The sequence below is a fragment of the Bufo bufo genome, chromosome 2 (assembly GCF_905171765.1).
Source record: "Bufo bufo chromosome 2, aBufBuf1.1, whole genome shotgun sequence".
In the NCBI taxonomy this organism is placed as follows: Eukaryota; Metazoa; Chordata; class Amphibia; order Anura; family Bufonidae; genus Bufo; species Bufo bufo.
In genome coordinates this window covers 265,192,335-265,213,191 of record NC_053390.1, presented here as the reverse complement: position 1 = coordinate 265,213,191, position 20,857 = coordinate 265,192,335, and the positions used below count along the sequence as shown (strand labels likewise).

Genomic DNA, 20,857 nt, shown 5'->3' with positions numbered 1-20,857 from the left:
TTTTGTAGCAAAGAAATTAATCAAAAATGAGAAAATCATAATGTAAAGGATTAGAATTATTTCACAAAATTCTAAATTGAGTTATTTTGACTGTCCTTACTCTTCTGAAGCCCCTTTAAACAGTATTTAGGGAAAAAAGCCCTGATACAAGGTTATAAATGGAGTCATCCTCTACAGCTGCTGAAGTATTTTCATCTTAAGGGTTTATTCACATCTAGCTTGATCCTCCCAACCTATACCATCCAAAGAAAGGCTTTGGCATTCGGGGACATATGTTATCCATAGGCTTCCGTGCTGAAACATTTAAAGCCATGGGTTATCCCTCCTTTGCATAGATTAGTAAACTATACTACAATATCTTATGCACCATGAAACAGGTATACTGATGTACACTAGGCACTAGCACAATAGTTCTCAAAAAAGTTCTCAAAATTACAATCTTTTGGTCAGTGTCGGGCTGGGGTGCCGAGGGCCCACCATTAGAATTCATTCTACGGGCCCACTGTACAGCTACATTACCTTCCCCCTACTCAAAAATCCTTAAAACTGCATAAATACACATTTATTTTTAGTAGTAGCCTACTGGCTAGCCTGTGACTCGGACTGTCCTGTCCTGGAGACCCGGTCAGTATCCTGGCTCTTGCCTTGAACATAGATGACTGAGTCTGGGGTATGGGAGTCCCTTTAGTGACTTTGAGAGGGTAAGTCCCTGGCTGGCCTGCCTCTGTGCCTAGAAGTCTTCTCCACCACCCAAGGCATCTACAATAATAAACAGGGTAGACCGTTAAAGAACCTAATATGTTCGCATAGGCTGGTTGAGATGCACAGAATATCTAAATATAGTGCACTCAGTGTACTGTGCCATGTGCCACTTGTGCAGTGGGTGGGGGCACTATGGGTCCACCTGGGGATTCATCTGATCTCTTGTAGGCCAGTCTGAGCCTGGTTTTGGTACTCATCTGGAGAATGGAGCTCTAGGGCTATGTTTAGCATGTATGCTGGGAGCTTTCCAGGCATAACGTGTGAACAGAACCTGACCAGGTTGAAATCTCAATTGCATTGCCTGCAGAAACAACATCGAATGTTCATGTCTGCCATCCACTGGACTGCAAGGCAAGTGCTGTCTGCAGTTTATAGTAACAATATCAGAGTGACTCCATTAATTCCATTGTATTAGAGAACAGATATTTTGCAGTCTAAATGTTGACCCTTTGTGTCATGCTAGTAATGCTCACTTAGGTCAGTGTACACCACATGGCTCCGTTTGACAAAAACATTCGACAGACACGAGCTCTGGCTGAATTTCTTGCTTCATTTTTTCTTCTACACGTTATTGCAAACCTTCAGAAAATGTAGATCTGGCTGAAAATAAAATCTAACATTGCTGACATGGCTCTCGGAGAGCAGGGCTAGAAGCTTTCCTGATCTGGAGTCTCTAGCTGGTTTTAGCATGAGCAGTTTTATAGACTCCAGACGTGTCTCTGTGACAGACGTCAGCACTAACCCATTAAATTGCCATTTAATGGCTACAAACAGCCAAATTGCACTGACTTGGGTCACTGGAGGTTGACATCTCCGCCATGCAAGTTTGTAATACATGGCTTGTAAAACCTATTTACATAACCACACAGCGGAAAGGTGGGATGAATGAGGTTACTAAATGGCGGCAAAATGAAAAATCTGTGAAATGACAAGGCTGCGTCTGTGATTTAACGATGTTGGTATTTGCAGGGCAAGAAGAAAGATTTTCGAATGCCATTTCAATGGACAAATGACTAATGGCCCTTCTACACCAAACTGTAGGCAGCATAAAGCTCTGTTCATATCTCCACTGGAGTCTCCATCGCTGAATCACTAATATATTCCAGAAGAATCGGGGCAGCATGCAGCACTCCATTTTTTGGTAAAATGATGGACACAGTGACAGATCCTGACACACTCCATTATAAGTCATTGGCGTCCTCGGGCTGCATTCTGTCACTGCTTGAATTTGTTTTTTCTGCTCTTACGTTGGAGCATAAACAGGATTCTAATATACAGCTCTTATCTGTAAGACTTCATGGTGGATTTACTGAGGCAGTAATATAATTATCATCATGGCCATTATGAATTGGATTATCATCAATAAAATGATATAATAAAATTATTTGGACCATTAGGCACTGGGTCAAGCTCCAGGCATAATATCTTTTTCACTTCATATACAGTTGGGCCACTATGCTTACAGCGAGCCATCACTAGAATATGTGTATAGTAATAAAATGAATGATTTCACTAATTTTATCTGCTGTACCAGTAAAATGAACTGTGATGCAGGCACGCTATGAAATGAGATATTTAATCATTAAATGTACAATCACCAGTAATTTGGTTTAATTATGTAGGGGCTCTAGCTACCATATAGACAAGCTAGAGATACGTTAAAGTTCTCTTCTAGTTGATGTAAAGTAAGACCTTGGTGTTTTTGGACAGAATGGCATGAACATTTGGAGAGCCCAGATATTAATTTGGATTTTATTCACACATTTTCAATTATTTTAAAAGTATTCTATGTTTGGACAAAACATTAACCTGTTAAAGGGGTTGTCTGAGTGTTTAATACTGATGACCGGATAGGTCAGGAAAGTTCATCAGTACATGACTATTGGGAGTCAGACTCTCGGCACCCTGGCAATTCGCTGTTTGAGGAGGCCCCAGCGCACTGTGGCCTCCTTGCAGCTTACCAAGCAAAGTGCGGACCATTGGATGGAGGCTGTGTTTGGTATTGTAACTGAGCCCCATTGACTTGAATGGGAGGGAGCTAAACCTAGGCCATGTGAACATTGAATGTGAGATCACTGGCTTAGGAAGTAGCTACAGCACTCACCAGAACAGCTGATTGGCAGGGGTGCCGGGAGTCAGCTTCTCCGTGAGAGACGTGGACTTTTCCTAGGCCAGTGACATCACGTATTTCAGTCACGTGGCCTAGGCGTAGCTTAGCACTATTCAAGTGAAAGGTGCTGAACTGTAATACCAAGCACAGCCGCTACAATGGATGGTGCTGTGCCTGGTGAGCTACAATGGAGTGCTACAGCCTCTTCAAACAGCTGACTGGCAGGGGTGCCAAGGCCTGGCCCCCCACCAATCTGATACTGATGACTAGAATAACCTCAACAGCCAATCCTAGGTCCCAAAGACAAGGCAAACAGAATTCACTTCAATTCATTCATACAGGAACTTGTTTATTTCGAAACCAAAGTTATACATCATACTTCATAACAGTCTACGTTTTAGGCTAAATTCATATGTAATGTATTTTTGACATGTGAAGTGTAAGGGTTTATGCAGATTTTCCACACAGATTTTAATGCGGCTTTTGCTGCATCTCCACTACAAATCCGTAAAGCATGTGTTAGGCTACTTTCGCAGTAGCGTTTTAGTTTTCCAGCATTGAGATCCGTCATAGGGTCTCAATACTGGAAAAAACGCTTCCATTTTGTCCCCATTCATTGTCAATGGGGACAAAACTGAACTGAACAGAACAGAATGCTCCAAAATGCATTCCGTTCTGTTCTCATACTGGAGAGCAAACCGCAGCATGTTGTAGTTTGCTTTCCGTCCTGAGATGCAGAGAAAAACGGATCAGTCATGAACCACAATGCAAGTCCATGGGGACGGATCAGTTTTCTCTGATACAATCTGACACAATACAAAACTGATCCGTCCGCCATTGACTTTCAATGCAGTTCATGACAAATCCGTCTTGGCAATGTTAAAGATAATACAATCAGATCCGTTCATAACGGATGCAGATGGTTGTATTATCAGTAACATGGATTTTAACGTGGATTTACCCCTGATCTCACTCTTTGCAAAGCAAAATTTGCACTGAAAATCCACACATGCAATTGACATGCTACAGATTTCAAAATTGGCACCACAGGCCAGAAAATTTCTACTTAGCTGGTACTGGCACAAATATCCTAGCTGAAAATATGTGCATAATACGCACCATGTGCATATACCCTAAGGTGGGTGCAGGTGGGTGAGATCTGGGGACAAATTGCTTCAAAATCTTCAAGTAATACATGCAGATTTTGAGGTTGATTTAGTGCAGAAATGCTGAAAAAAAATGCATTAAAAAAACTGCCAGGTTGCAGCATAACACCGGCATGAATTTGAGTGTATGTTGCAGATTTTCAGATCTGCAGCATGATTCACGTTAAAGGGGTTATCCCATGATTAATGTAAAAAATGAAAATCAAACATCATGTAATAGATACAATGTAAGTCAATGGGGACGGATCCGTTTGAAGTTGACACAGTATGGCTCAATTTTCAAATGGATCCGTCCCCCATTGACTTTCAATGTAAAGTCTGGACGGATCCGTCTGAACTACTTTCACACTTAGGCCTCTTTCACACGGGCGTTGCGGGAAAATGTGCGGGTGCGTTGCGGGAACACCCACGATTTTTCAGCGCGAGTGCAAAACATTATAATGCGTTTTGCACTCGCGTGAGAAAAATCACGCATGTTTGGTACCCAAACCTGAACTTCTTCACAGAAGTTCGGGCTTGGGTTAGGTGTTGTGTAGATGTTATTATTTTCCCTTATAACATGGTTATAGGGGAAAATAATAGCATTCTGAATACAGAATGCTTAGTAGGTGGTCAATTGAGGGTTAAAAGCGAGCTGTGGGCTAAAGGACCTTTGGTGACGTCAGATCACATGCTCCAATCACATGGTCCATCACCGTGGTGATGGACCATGTGATTGGAGCATGTGATCTGACGTCACCACAGGTCCTAGCCGATAGTTCATATTTTGAGAAGTAAAGAAGAGACCGGCAGCTACGCGAACAAGAGGAGAAGGGGAGTTAATTTTTATTTATTTTTTTAACCCTCAATTGATCACCTACTAAGCATTCTGTATTCAGAATGCTATTATTTTCCCTTATAACCATGTTATAAGGGAAAATAATACAGTGAATAGACTGTCACCTAGCAACCATGCGTGAAAATCGCACCGCATCCGCACTTGCTTGCGGATGCTTGCGATTTTCACGCAACCCCATTCACTTCTATGGGGCCTGCGTTGCGTGAAAAACGCAGAATATAGAGCATGCTGCGATTTTCACGCAGCGCATAAGTGATGCGTGAAAATCACCGCTCATCTGAACAGCCCCATAGAAATGAATGGGTTGGTATTCAGTGCGGGTGCAATGCGTTCACCTCACACATCGCATCCGTGCGGAATACTCGCCCGTGTGAAAGGGGCCTTAGAATTTTTTTTTAAACTATAATGCAGACGGATCCGTTCTGAACGGATCCAGACGTCTGCATTATAGGAGCGGATCCGTCTGGGCAGACATCAGACGGACCCGCTCTGAACGCAAGTGTGAAAGTAGCCTAACGGTGACAGCTTCTAACAGTAGATGTAACTGATGGCAGTGGAAGGATGGAAGGATGTGTGACCACCTCAGGGTGTGGACAGAGAAAGGAGGGGGGAAAAACAAACAGCAGATTGTGCTATACCAAATTTTTAAAGACATACATTTACAAAAGTATTCAGATCCAGGTGCTGGTTTGAAAAATGTAGAATATTTTTTGTGGGACAACCCCTTTAAATGCTGCAGATTTCTTCAGAACAACCTATGGACTTCAGCAATTGCAATGCAAATGTGAGCAATTTCTGCACATAATTCAATTTTTTTTGCAGATTTGGGGTGTAGCAAAAATTTCTCATGCACTTGAACATTCCCTCACAAGGCAATGAATCAGATAATGCCCATATTTGCTAGACTGGGATTTGGCAACTTGTGTGAGACGTTAATAAATTTAGTATCACAACAGCTTTACAGGTTATTATCCAAGTAGACAAGGACAAACACATAGTTGATGGCTATACCTAGAGTCTTTGCTACGTCCAAGTCCTGTTGCATATATCCTGTACTTTTTTCTGTGTTCCCAAGAGACCAATAAGCACTGCTCAGAGCAGAGAAAACTGAGCCCCTCAATTTCAGACTGCAAGTCCCAATTTTCAGTGCAGCTTCTAATACAACCACTGAAGCACCATGATGCCCTGCTGTCAGAAGTTCTTGACCAATTACTGAAACTACCACAAAGGGGCTCTTGTCCAGTTTCATCCTCTGAAGTTGCTGATAAGTAGGTTCCAGAGAGTCTAAAACAAATGAAATTCAATTTTATAAATAATTTAACAAATAAAATATAATTTTATAAGTAACAGAATACGCGCAAATAATTAGACACAGAGGCAATGTCTAAATTGGTGCAATTTGGCACATCCACATTTTTTATGACATGCTTGACAAGGCGGTGGGGCTTAGAAGAAAGGGGATGTGTGATTTTTCACCAAAACTGAACCACAATTCTGGTAGAAATTTCAGAGGAAAGTATCTATCCCTGCAGCAGATTTATCCTCCAGCCTGATCCAAGGTGATAACTATGGTGCAGGTCTAGACAGCTGGTCTGAATTCATACCATCTTCAGAAGTTGTAAATCTGGGCCTTTGTGCCAAAATTCAGTTTTTGTATTAAAGTTCACACCACAAATAGTGACTTTTTTGTTTGAAAAGGAGCATGGCAACTTTTATTTGTAGTAAGTTTATTACATTCAACAAAAATATAAACGCAACACTTTCGGTTTTGCTCCCATTTTGCATGAGCTGAACTCAAAGATCTGAAACATTTTCTACATAGACAAAAGACCCATTACGCTCAAATATTGTTCACAAATCTGTCTAAATCTGTGTTAGTGAGCACTTCTCCTTTGCCGAGATAATCCATCCCACCTCACAGGTGTGGCATGTCAAGGTGCTGATTAGACAGCATGAACACTGCACAGGTGTGCCTTAGACTGCCCACAATAAAAGGCCACCCTGAAATGTGCAGTTTGATCACACAGCACAATGCCACAGATGTCACAACGTTTGAGGGAGCATGCAATTGGCATACTGACTGCAGGAATGTCTACCAGAGCTGTTGCATGTGCAATGAATGTTCATTTCTCTACCATAAGACGTCTCCAAAAGCATTTCAGAGAATTTGCCAGTACATCCAACTGGCCTCAAAACTGCAGACCAGGTGTAACCACACCAGCCAAGGACCTCCACATCCAGCATGTTCACCTCCATGATCATCTGAGATCAGCCACCCGGACAGCTGCAGCAACAATTGTTTTTCATAACCAAAGAATTTCTGCACAAACTGGAGGAAACCGTCTCATGGAAGCTCATTTGCATGCTTGTCATCCTCATCGGGGTCTGGACCTGACTGCAGTTCATCATCGTAACCGACTTGAGTGGGCAAATGGTCACATTTGATGGTGTCTGGCACGTTGGAGAGGCGTTCTGTTCACGGATGAGTCCCGGTTTTCACTGTTCAGGGCAGATGGCAGGCAGCGTGTGTGGCGTCGTGTGGGTGAGCGGTTTGCTGACGTCAACGTTGTGGATCGAGTGGCCCATGGTGGCGGTGGGGTTAGGGAATGGGCAGGCGTATGTTATGGACAACGAACACAGGTGCATCTTATTGATGGCATTTTGAATGCACAGAGATACCGTGACAAGATCCTGAGGCCCATTGTTGTACCATTCATCCACGACCATCACCTCATGTTGCCTCATAATAATACACAGCCCCATATTCCAAGGATCTGTACACAATTCCTGGAAGCTGAAAAATCCCAGTTCTTGTATGGCCAGCATACTCACCGGACATGTCACCCATTGAGCATGTTTGGGATGCTCTGGATCGGCGTATACGACAGCGTGTTCCAGTACCTGCCAATATTCTGCAACTTCGCACAGCTATTGAAGAGGAGAAGACCAACATTCCACAGACCACAATCAATAACCTGATCAACTCTATGCGACCGAGATGTGTTGCACTGCGAGAGGCAAATGGTGGCTGGCTGGTTTTTTAACACACCCCCCCCCCCTTCCCCCAGTAAGGTAAAACTGTTCACATTTCAAAGTGACCTTTTAATTGTGGGCAGTCTAAGGCACACCTGTGCAATATTCATGCTGTCTAATCAGCACCTTGATATGGATTATCTCAGCAATGGAAAAGGGATTCACTAACACAGATTTAGACAGATTTGTGAACAATATTTGAGAGTAATGTGTCTTTTGTGTATGTAGAAAATGTTTCAGATCTTTGAGTTCAGCTCATGCAAAATGGGAGCAAAACCAAAAGTGTTAAGTTTTTATTTTTGTTCAGTGTTTTTGCATGTGCCAGTTATCTGTACAAATTAAAGGTCTAATGTACGCCAAATAAAACTTGCTGTAAAAGAATCAAACTTGTAGCCAGATGTGTCAAATTTATCACATAGCGTGCTTCACTGTGATAAATCTGGTACATCTTTAGACTGCCTAGACTAATGCTGGATTTACACAGCCAGATGGAGCAGGCGATAACCTCCAATGTATGGGACCAGTGATGGCTACTGCTATAGCTCATCCTCATACAGAATCATGGTTTCTGGGCAGCAGATCACTGTTTAGACAGTTTCTGCAAGAAAGATTGTTTCACCCAATGAGCGAGCATACTTTCATCGGGTGATCTGCAGCACGGGCAGATTATTGAGAACGAGCATTTATATGAACATTTGTTTCTGACAATTGGGCAGTGTAAATCCAATAGACAGCATTAGCTCATCTCCCTCAGTGTATGCATATTTAAGAATGGCTCTTTCAGGATAGTAATGACACAAACATAATACATAAAATAAAATAAAAAAAATGGAAAATATTGCTGTCTACTCCCAACACTAAATTAAAACCTAACTCATGTTCCCAGACAGCTTTCTATCCAGATTTTTCATAAAGTAAAATGAATGTAAAGCAGGTGAAAATTTACATCTATAAATGTACGATGTGGTCAACTCAACATATTGTGGAGGCCTGAGATGTGGCTCTAGACTTCTAAAAAGGCCCAGACATCACAGCCAGCTAGGGCCAGGTGGTGGTATATAACCCTGGATAAGTGCTCTATAATAACAAGATATCCACCGTCTGCTGGTCAATATCCACCCTCTGACCATATATTGCAACACTATCCAATCTGTTCAGTTCAGTTGATGAAATAGATTAATAAAATATGCTTCCTGGGTCTCCTGGGAGATCCACCAGTTCACTCCTACATCTTTCTCTCTTAACAAACACTATCAATGCGATTTTGAATTACCTAGGTTTGCATATTTTTTAGCAGCTGCTTCACGACCTTTACGATCCTTCAAATCCTTTTGCCTATCCATTCATCAATGGGTAGGCAAAATCAACTAAATATTCAGATTTGAGAAACTTTCTCAAGAGTAGTCATGCATGCCTTCAGAAGCTTCAAGATTAGTGGAGACCATAATCTAACTGAAAAGTGGTATTATTGGTCTTTGTTTTCAAATGATTAAAATGTCACTGCTTGAGAAAACTATAAACTAAAGCTCACGGCTTTTATTGAAATAATTGTAAAAACTGGCATGAAGCATGTAAACTACAATGAGGTATAGTGAGCTAGGGGAATACCACAGATGTTCATTTTTCCATCATATTATACACTGCTCGTATCCAGGGGATAGGACCACCCCACAATCCAGTTGGAAAAAGCGCCATCCTCTATGGTGGCCGGGACTGTGGGTGTGCACATAGGCACACATGCGCAGCAGCTCCTGTCCTGTCCACCTCGTATCTGTTCTGCAGTGGTGGCTGTAACTCTTGAAAACAAGAAGTATAATGTGATAGATAGAATGAATCCAGCCAGCAAAGGAAGCAATATGGACAGTCACATTACATTAGTAAGTGTCTTGTATTAACTTTCTCTACGTGATAAATGTAAATGCCATTTTACTTAAGTGAGACAACCCCTTTAAGTATATAATTTACCTCCTTCCATTATTGGACTACACTCTGAGTGCTGCCAAAGCTACTTCTTATATCCTGGGTTAAAAAACCAGCCTGAATCTACAGAGAAATATCTGATAGTAAATCTTGCATTAACTAATTATTTAAGTTTCTAATAAATAATGGTATCAGATGTTGTTAGTGGTCTGTTTGCAAAGCTGTGTTGTTTTACGTTCATCTGCTCGAGTACTGACTTCTGCCCGTTTTCCCGATTTGACCCTTCGATGCTTGACCTGACTTCAGCCTGATTTCCATTCGGATCCAGAGCTAACTAACCCTATCTCATCCTGTCCTTGACTACAGTTTTGCTTGATCCCTCGGTGCTCTGTGGTGATTTGCTTTGGAAATAGTCCTTGCAAGCATATAGACTGTATATATGAGCAACTGTATGCTTATATATGAACAACTGTATGCCTATACAGCTGCATACAGTGGGGGAAATAATTATTTGACCCCTCACTGATTTTGTAAGTTTGTCCAATGACAAAGAAATGAAAAGTCTCAGAACAGTATCATTTCAATGGTAGGTTTATTGTAACAGTGGCAGATAGCACATCAAAAGGAAAATCGAAAAAATAACTTTAAATAAAAGATAGCAACTGATTTGCATTTCATTGAGTGAAATAAGTATTTGAACCCCTACCAACCATTAAGAGTTCTGGCTCCCACAGAGTGGTTAGACACTTCTACTCAATTAGTCACCCTCATTAAGGACACCTGTCTTAACTAGTCACCTGTATAAAAGACACCTGTCCACAGAATCAATCAATCAAGCAGACTCCAAACTCTCCAACATGGGAAAGACCAAAGAGCTGTCCAAGGATGTCAGAGACAAAATTGTAGACCTGCACAAGGCTGGAATGGGCTACAAAACCATTAGCAAGAAGCTGGGAGAGAAGGTGACAACTGTTGGTGCGATTGTTCGAAAATGGAAGGAGCACAAAATGACCATCAATCGACCTCGCTCTGGGGCTCCACGCAAGATCTCACCTCGTGGGGCGTCAATGGTTCTGAGAAAGGTGAAAAAGCATCCTAGAACTACACGGGAGGAGTTAGTTAATGACCTCAAATTAGCAGGGACCACAGTCACCAAGAAAACCATTGGAAACACATTACACCGCAATGGATTAAAATCCTGCAGGGCTCGCAAGGTCCCCCTGCTCAGGAAGGCACATGTGCAGGCCCGTCTGAAGTTTGCCAATGAACACCTGAATGATTCAGAGAGTGACTGGGAGAAGGTGCTGTGGTCTGATGAGACCAAAATAGAGCTCTTTGGCATTAACTCAACTCGCTGTGTTTGGAGGAAGAAAAATGCTGCCTATGACCCCCAAAACACCGTCCCCACCGTCAAGCATGGGGGTGGAAACATTTTGCTTTGGGGGTGTTTTTCTGCTAAGGGCACAGGACAACTTATTCGCATAAACGGGAAAATGGACGGAGCCATGTATCGTGAAATCCTGAGCGACAACCTCCTTCCCTCTGCCAGGAAACTGAAAATGGGTCGTGGATGGGTGTTCCAGCACGACAATGACCCAAAACATACAGCAAAGGCAACAAAGGAGTGGCTCAAGAAGAAGCACATTAAGGTCATGGAGTGGCCTAGTCAGTCTCCGGACCTTAATCCAATCGAAAACCTATGGAGGGAGCTCAAGCTCAGAGTTGCACAGAGACAGCCTCGAAACCTTAGGGATTTAGAGATGATCTGCAAAGAGGAGTGGACCAACATTCCTCCTAAAATGTGCGCAAACTTGGTCATCAATTACAAGAAACGTTTGACCTCTGTGCTTGCAAACAAGGGTTTTTCCACCAAGTATTAAGTCTTTTTTTGTTAGAGGGTTCAAATACTTATTTCACTCAATGAAATGCAAATCAGTTGCTATCTTTTATTTAAAGGTATTTTTTCGATTTTCCTTTTGATGTGCTATCTGCCACTGTTACAATAAACCTACCATTGAAATGATACTGTTCTGAGACTTTTCATTTCTTTGTCATTGGACAAACTTACAAAATCAGTGAGGGGTCAAATAATTATTTCCCCCACTGTATGTCTGCCATAGACTGACAAAAATATATACCACACAATGCGTTTTTTATAGTTCTACTGAAAAGTGCAGTTGTTGTACTCTGTGAATAGAATCTAGACAGTAAAACAGCCCACACTTACTAGAGATTTATACTCCCTCTCCTAAAGGCAGGGCAATTCCGATAATATTTTATTTCTATTTATTACAGGGTGCTTTCTTAAAGAGGACCTTTCACCGATCCCGACATTGTGAACTAAGTATCATGACATATACAGCGGCGCCCAGGGATCTCACTGCACTTACTATTATCCCTGGGAGCCGCTCCGTTCTCCCGTTATGTCCTCCGGTATGTTCGGGGACTTGGTTATAGTAGGCAGAGTCTGCCCTTGTTCTGCTGGGCGTCTCCTTCTCCTAGGCTGTAGCGCTGGCCAATCGCATCGCAGAGCTCACAGCCTGGGAGAAAAAACCTCCCAGGCTGTGAGCTCTGCGCTGAGATTGGCCAGCGCTACAGCCTAGGAGAAGGAGACGCCCAGCAGAACAAGGGCAGACTCTGCCTACTATAACCAAGTCCCCTAAGTCTCCGCCTACTATAACCAAGTCCCCGAACATACCGGAGGACATAACGGGAGAACGGAGCAGCGCCCAGGGATAATAGTAAGTGCAGTGAGATCCCTGGGCGCCGCTGTATATGTCATGATACTTAGTTCACAATGTCAGGATCGGTGAAAGGTCCTCTTTAATGACCACATGATGGTCTTCTGTCTTCTACGTTTGCCATATTTCCACCATGAATGCCAGTCTAAAGCAAATGGTTTTAATATATTTTTCACCTGCATTTATTCCCATTTCTTTTCCTAAGTTAATACCATATTTTGGACTTACGGTATACAGTTATATAGTGTGATAAAAGAATTGCTTAACTAATGTTGTATTTATTCTTTTAGATGAATGCTTAAGGGAGCAAAGCATGGTCAATGGACACAAAGAGGGCAATTTGTAATGTGGCAACTGCCCTGTTTTATGGGTTTCAATTTCCGGTTGCATTTCAATTATGCTTGCCGCAGATGCTTAAAGACTCCTTTGCTCCTTGAAAGAAACTCTGCAGATCTTAAAGTCTGTCCTCAAAGACCCTTAACAAGCCTTGGCTTCTAAGATATAATAGCTTAATGACACATACAACAGTCAGCATTGCCATGATTTAAAGTCCTCTACCTTCACATAAGCAGAGTTCCCATTAATAACTGACTTGCTAGGGGTCCGTGTGGGCTGCCAAAAAACACCCATGAATCTAGAAATGCACATAAGTGACTTATGTGACAGTTAATAATGGTTCATTCTTCATTACAAGTATGATTGGGTTGGAGGCAAAACACATCAGAAAAGTTCTATTACCAAGCCTAGAAGATCTCCTGATATACATGTACTCGATAAGGATGATTAGTAAGATACTTTTAAAATCCCTTCCCACAGTCCCACTGTTATTTTAAAAAAAGTATCTTGTATGATAAGATTTTAAACCCTGGCTGTATATTGAGCTTACACTATTTAGCAGAACACCACTGAGTATAATTTTGTACATGTATATTTCTGACTATATATCTAGGAGCCTGTGCTAGGCAATCTAATAAGAGTTCCTGAGTATTGAGTCGCTGCACCAAAGGGAAATCAATACTCTGCTGATCTCTTAAGGAAGGCATGTATAACGTCAGCGTGTGTGGAAGCCAGGCAAGTATTAAACCATGATATACACAATAGAACTCATTGTGAAGTACAAGAATAGGTAGATTTTCAAACTGATTCATCTCCAGATCAATACATAATTGAGCCTAGTTTACGTCTTGACCGTTCCTTATTATTATGACTTGGAAGGCATTAGGATGAGGCTATTGTAGTTTATGGTTTAGGATTTACTGTTATAATATAGTTTACAAGTGATTAACAGTGTACAGCAGCTTCTGTTACCGCTGTCCATTATTATATGAACCGTCTGAGCCAAGGAACGTGTAGAATGAGCCCTAGAGGTTTCTTTTTTGTATTATATCCATATTGTAAATATATTGGTCAATCAATAATAGTTGATGGATGCATTGGTGGATAGATAGATAGATAGATAGATAGATAGATAGATAGATAGATAGATAGATATGCACTGGGAATTATTGTACTTCAGGCACCTGCACTGTAGATCACAAACTCTAAATCTGTTGCTGCTTGCAGATTCAAAATATGCAGGCTCAAATACTTCATTCCACCCGGAAATATTTCTCCCCTCTCTCTGTAGCTGCTGGCACTTCCACATCCAGGTGGAAACACGTTGTCAGCACCTACACATTGTGAATATGAGCTGTTTACAAGCAGCAGCAGATCTAGAGTGCAATCACAGAGTTTGTGAGCCACAGTGCAGATGTCAGAAGTACTATATCTATCTACCATATTTTTGGACCATAAGACGCACCTAGGATATAAGAAGGAAAATAAGAAAAATATTTTTCATTAGGCCTCAGAACAGACCCCCACCCAGCAGACACCCATGCCCCATCAGACCTCAGATCAGATTCCCCCAGACATCTATCAGACCTCTGTATCAGACCCCTTTCCTCCTCAGACCTAAGATCAGACCCCCAAGCCCCATCAGACCTCAGGTCAGACCCCTCAAGCCCCATCAGACCTCAGATCAGACCCTCATGAACCTCTGTATCAAACCTCCTATTTCCTCTTCAGATCTCAGATCAGACCCCTATTCCTCCTCAGATCAGACCCCCAAGCTCCATTAGACAAAAAAAATAAATAAATTAACTTATCTTTCATGCTCCAGACTACAATGTAAGCAGTCATTAGCATTCTCACTGTAAGACCCACTACCAATACAACCCCCCCCCCCCCCCTTTTGGAGGAAAAAGTGTGTCTAATAGTCTGAAAAATATGGGTATCTATCAATCTATCTATCCATCAACTATTATTCATCGATCAATAAATTATTGAAGGCAGAAACCCCTGGGCTTATTCTACATGTTCCTTAGCTCAGACGGTTCATATAATAAAGGGCAGCGGTAACAGAAGCTGCTGTACACTGTTAATCACTTGTAAACTATATTATAACAGTAAATCCCAAACCGTAAACTGCAATAGCCTCATCCTAATACCTAGAGTGCAGGCGCCGATTTTGTGAGCCACAGCACAGGCTCCAGAAGCCAGTTTAGGACGAGATGTTTAACAAGACAACCCACTACCATTTGCTATACATGACCTATGTGTTGTGGAGGGACATTTTGGCACAGATTTAATAATGTGTCTGCACCAAATATCTGTCTAAAAAGTGACATAAAGTGGATGCAGATGGGGTTTCTACACTTTCTTCCAACAGGCTCGGCAAGGGATGGGGCTTAGTAGAAAGGGGTGGAGCTTTGTGAGAAAGGGGTAGGCCTAAAATGAACCATTTTCTGCCACAAGTGCACCACAATTCAATCTGTTTCAAAGTAAGCCAACCAATAGTTGGCATAGAGTCAGAGAAAAGTGTCCATCGCTGCTCCACAGCCAGAGCCCCTGTGATAAATGTGGTGCAGGTCTAGACAGCCTGGCTAAGCTTACCCCATCTATAGGATTAGTAAATCTGGGACAGTGTGTTATTCTTCACAATGAATCACAAGACAACGGATAGGCATGCAATGGAAAAAGCAGTGATACAATTTATTGTCTCATAAAAGCTGGATAAACAGATTGCTAGAAGTCAGGGTGATGCCCTAGTTAAAGGTGGTTAAGTGGCATTTGCATCACTGTTAGAGAGACTATGGGGGTCATTTATTAAGACTGGCATTTTATGAGAAAGGCCTACAGGCCCGTCCCCTTACCCGCCCACGCCACGTCCCCTTTTATAAACCTGGCGTGAGCAGAGAAAGGTTGCAGACTGCGGCGCAAATAACCTTTTGCCATAATCTGCACCAGAAATAAACCAAAAATAGGCAAATTTCAGCAAATGACCTCCTATGTCTCTAAAATATGAAGCACAGTACTATACATCAGTCTAGTGCTAGTCTGAACCCGTTGGCCAGCATGCATGATAAATAACCATAAAATGAAAGGAACATGGAAACAAAATAAATAAATGAGCAGAAAAACAAATGATGTTCACAGTGATGAGATGAAGTGTGAAAGTTCACGCTGGCACAAATCAACTCTTTGTAGCCTCATGCTGTCACGGCAAACTTTTTTGGTGGCAGAGATTTATGAGAAAGTACAACATTTAGACCCCAGCACTAAAATCCATGAAATGTCCAAAGAATTAAGCATTGTCTAGTTAGCTTGAATGTCAAAAGTAACATTTATTTTCTTTTCTGATATTAGATGAGTTTTTGGCAGAGCAACACAGAATGGGTTCGAAATATAACAAATGACATCTCTTATAAGCAGCCTGCACTTCATCAAGGAGACAGGAATGAATTAACAGTGGGTCACTTTAGCAACAAGGACAATGAGTCAACCGATGGGTTACAGTTTCCCCTATATTAGCCATGTCTATGAAGGAAAAAACTGTCTAAAATCTAAGATCCTACTAACATCTGTTCTTAAAATCAATCATCGTGTTTTGGTTTGAAGTGGCATTTTCTCTGGTAACCAACATTACAGACCAAGCAACTGATGACCAGGCATTTGTAGGACTACTGACTGCAATTTAGAGGGCAATTCAGCTTTGAGGGATTTCTCCAGTTACAGTCCAATGCTTGCCTGATCGCCTGCATGTGAATGAGTTATGCCATGCTGATACATGACAGGGCACACTGCGTGCTACATTTTCCCTCTTTTAAGTAGCTATGGGTAAGAGTTGTTAAACTCTCACATCAGTGTGATACAGAATGGAAATCAATGGCAACTGTCTTGACTATCAAGCACGGTACAGTAAAAGCAGCCATTAATAATCATTCCCACCCATGTACTGTAGGTGATATACTGTGGAGCAGAAACAAAATCAGAGTGGATACATTAAAGAATTTATGTACAGCTGCATTACAGAAATAATGTATGTTTTCCAAAAGTACAATAAATGAGTCTACTGCTCACCTCTCATTGGGGACTTCATTGCAGCCTCCACCATTCCGAGCAATAGTTGTAAACTCTTGGGATCCTGAGCCAACCCAGATGCAAACGCAGCCAGGGCATCTGCATGGCGACCAAGATACTGAAGGGCAACACCCTGTCTGAAGTATGCCTAGAAAGAAAAAAACAGGCTGTGTCAGCAGATGCAGGAAAAACGTGGAATACAATAATCTTGTAAAATGATTGCAAAGAGTAAATGACAGATAAAATATGATTGGAGAAGGTTTTGCAATATTAGGATCCTGTTATAAACAGTTATTTAACCATTGTGGCCTAATCTAAACTAGTATTAATACACTGCAGTACATGAGTCCTTCAAATAACACATAGTACCAGCACTAGGAAATATCAATTTCTGAAAATGTCATGGGAACCTGTCACAATGAACTTGTAGATTGATCTGTGCAGTAGTAAAAGTACTGTGGGAAAAGACGTATATAACACTTGCATATCTTCTCATTTTAATTTCTGCTCATTCTGGGTTTTAGGAGTCCAGTAGGTGGTCTTTTCATCTGCTTAGCACCTCCTGCTCTTTAACCTGCTGCATTAACATGCCTGCATGTCCAAATCACAAGTTTCCTTTAAAGCGGCTCTCCAGAAATTATTTAAAATGCCGCCATCAATCTGTCCTAGAATGTGACTAGAGGTGCCTCCACTTGCAGAGCTGCCCAGGGTGGTGAGGGATGGGACCTCACTACACACTGCACTCCGGCATCTGCATATACTCCACCAGCGACGGACTGGGACCTTAAACTGGCCCTGGAAAATAAAACTAAAAGTGGCCCTGTGTTGTAGAGGAGTCCAAATTGATAGAAGGTGGGCAACATAAGTAAGCAGGGTCAGCAATACCATAGCACAAAATACGGTCCCATCAGAACCATATACCACAGTGCCACACAATATATTGCCCCAAAAGTTGTCCCTCTGTGGTGGTCATCAATAGTTGCAATTTTCTGTCCTCCACCTCCAGCTCTCTCTGATAACGATATGGAGCAGGATTCTAAGGAGGTGAGGTGTCGCCACAGCAGTTGAATTTAGGAAGGCTTGTGCAGCTGCTGGCTGGGTACATGGGTACCTGATTCTCCCTCTATAAATGACCACTGAGAGCTTATTATGTACCTGGCCAGCAGGAGAGTGGAGGGCTTGCCCATCAGGAAATTTCCCTGTAAGGTCTAGGGCAAATCCGCCCTGTACTCCATATTTTTGAATGTTCCTGTTTGGCTGCTCAGCCTAACTGCATACTGCACAGAGGATTATTACTATTGTACAGCAGCAACTCTGCATAACAATAGATGCTTATGGTGCGATCCTGCTTACGATATTTCATAATGGCTGAGCAGCTCAAAAGGAATGGGAACAGGATGATGCAACCCCTCTCCCCTTTTATGTAAGGCTGTTCAGCCATGATATCATATCATAGGTAGGATCACACGATTACCATTTCCTGTAAAGCAGAGTAACTGATCTACAATAGTAATGGAACAATCCTAGATGCAGTATGCAGTGTGGCTGAGCAGCCTGACATTCACCAATGTGGAGTACAGTGGTCCCTCAAGATACAATGGCCTCAGTATACAATATTTTCAACTTACAATGGTCTTTCGTGGGCAATCGTAAACTGAAACTAGACTCAACATACAATTCCTCAGACTCTGATTCAACCAATCAACATGTTCATTCCTCTGATAGAACCCCTGTATTGAAGTCTAGTAGTGCCTCTTTATACCACAGTGCGGTACTACATGTTCTGTACTGCCATCTGTCTATAGTGAAGTGGTGTAGGTGGTGTACACCCATTTATTAAACAGGCTACATGCAGGGGTGCACCTAGCCTTTCGGCTGCCTGAGGCAAAGACTGAAACTTCCCCCCCCCATGCCAATTTCTTAACCTAAACCCTTTCCCACAATGAAAGCGCTCATTGCCCATGGCCCTTCTGCTGTCCCCCTCTTGCCCCTAACTGGTGATGCCTGAGGCGATCGCCTCACTTGGCCTCATTGGTGGTGGCTACATGTAGCACTTTAGAAGCTTTCATATTTTTCAAATGGGTCATGACAAGAAGAATACATGGGCTTGGCTTGTTAATCAAAGCAGCAAAATGTTTTTATAAAGAATATCCAAGAATATTTTTGGGGTACAATATTTCTAATGACAAAATCCAAATCTTTTTTGGGGGTAAATATGCGAATTCAATCTTACACATCTTTGTCATGAGATGTTTTTAAAGTTGTGATGCAAACCATTCAAATAAATATCAGGTTTTCTAAAACCTGACTATCTGGAACTGCTCATCTACTTGATTTCTATGGAGTGTTTTATCCATTTTAAGAGTCAAATAATTAAATGTTTTGTAATCTGTGCTTGACCTTGACTTGCCTCTCATATGATGGCCTGATACATTTCATTATAGTGGCCCAACAACACAAAACCATTGTCACCCCTTTCCAGCATTATATATGTGAACGTGCGGAGTACTTCTTTTCAGTGTGACATTTATCAGCTCCACCTTCAATCAATAATAGTGCATATAAATTCGGATTGAGCCTCAGGTCAGTTACTATATTTCTATCTTATCAGTGACCTTACTGACACCTACACAGACCATCTCTGCCATCAAAAGGACGTTGGCAGATTCATTTGACACTCTTGCCCTTTCATGGCATCCCATTGAGTGACATCATAAAAGTCTCCCTGTCCTTAATTACTCTGTCCTCTAAGATTTATTTAATACCGTCTATAGCACGATTGTGCTCATTCCTGCCAGTCCTAAGTGATGCATTCATTCCCCCGTCTGTCTGCCAGCAAAGTCTGATCTAATATTTATTCACCGTACAGCGTTCGGTATGAAAAACTAGAACAAATCAATACGCAGAAACCAAAAGTGTAATAACTGCTATGATCCCTCGGTAGCGCTTTATTTGTTCATCTCAGTCGCAACTTTGCAATCAATGTTAAGCAAGCATCTTGAGATTTTGCAGCTTTTATTTCACATATAATATAGAAGAGAGTAAAATTCTAACCAAAAGTAGAAACATACAGTGTAAGTGCGGTTATCAACGGCAGCCCTGGGGGGACCCTGGAGGATCGGCCTGCCAATCAGTGTCACTGTGTCTGATCCAATCGTACTCAGACTAATAAGACACACAGCCAGTGTGGAGAGAGTCAGTAGATATTGCTTTTATATAGCATGAACTAATCAGCTAAGCAAGCATAACGTATGGTGTATATGATGAGTATGGCTGAAATCTCAGCACACAAAGTGATTGAAGACAAAGGGGGTCATTTATCAAACTGGTGTGAAATAGAACTGGCTTAGTTGCCCATCGCAACCAATCAGATTCCTCCTTTTCAGTTTCCAAAGGAGCTGTCCAAAATGAAAGGTTGAATCTGATTGGTTGCTATGGGCAACTAAGCCAGTTCTATTTCACACCAGTTTGATAAATGACCCCCAATATCTTTGCATTACTGATCTGTAAGGCTGTGTCTGATGCTCTGATAAAAGCCTCCATTGCAGAATCCAGACATGCTGCACGTACCACCTGTTTCAATGATGGACACCGTGAGAGAAAATGAACAGGTTCCATTAAAGCCAATGGGGTCCTTGGGCACTGCTGGTGTCATCCATTTAACTGTTGCGCTGCCATCTGCGGCTGAAATACTCCTAATTTGGGTGTATTTCATATTAGTAAATGACCCCCTATATTTCTTAATGTATTCACCCCAGACAACTGGCATAAATACACTGATAACTCGGCATGGTAGCATTCATTTGTGGTTTAAAAAGGGGGACTTAGAAATGGAGCACAGCAGCAAAATTTCCTCTTTGTTAATAATATTCACAGGTTTATACAC

General features: G+C 41.9%; 1 protein-coding gene across 2 annotated transcripts in view; it reads right to left on the bottom strand.

Moving 5' to 3' along the window:
• The window catches only part of TTC28 (tetratricopeptide repeat domain 28), a 639,226-nt gene that overhangs the window by 331,126 nt on the left and 287,243 nt on the right, over positions 1-20,857 (bottom strand). For both annotated transcript variants that reach the window (XM_040416538.1, XM_040416539.1), the window contains 2 exons: positions 16,972-17,119; positions 5,888-6,160 (listed from right to left, as the gene is read on the bottom strand). In XM_040416538.1, the coding sequence (XP_040272472.1) occupies positions 5,888-6,160; positions 16,972-17,119 (421 nt within the window). The remainder of the gene's footprint in view (positions 1-5,887; positions 6,161-16,971; positions 17,120-20,857) is intronic.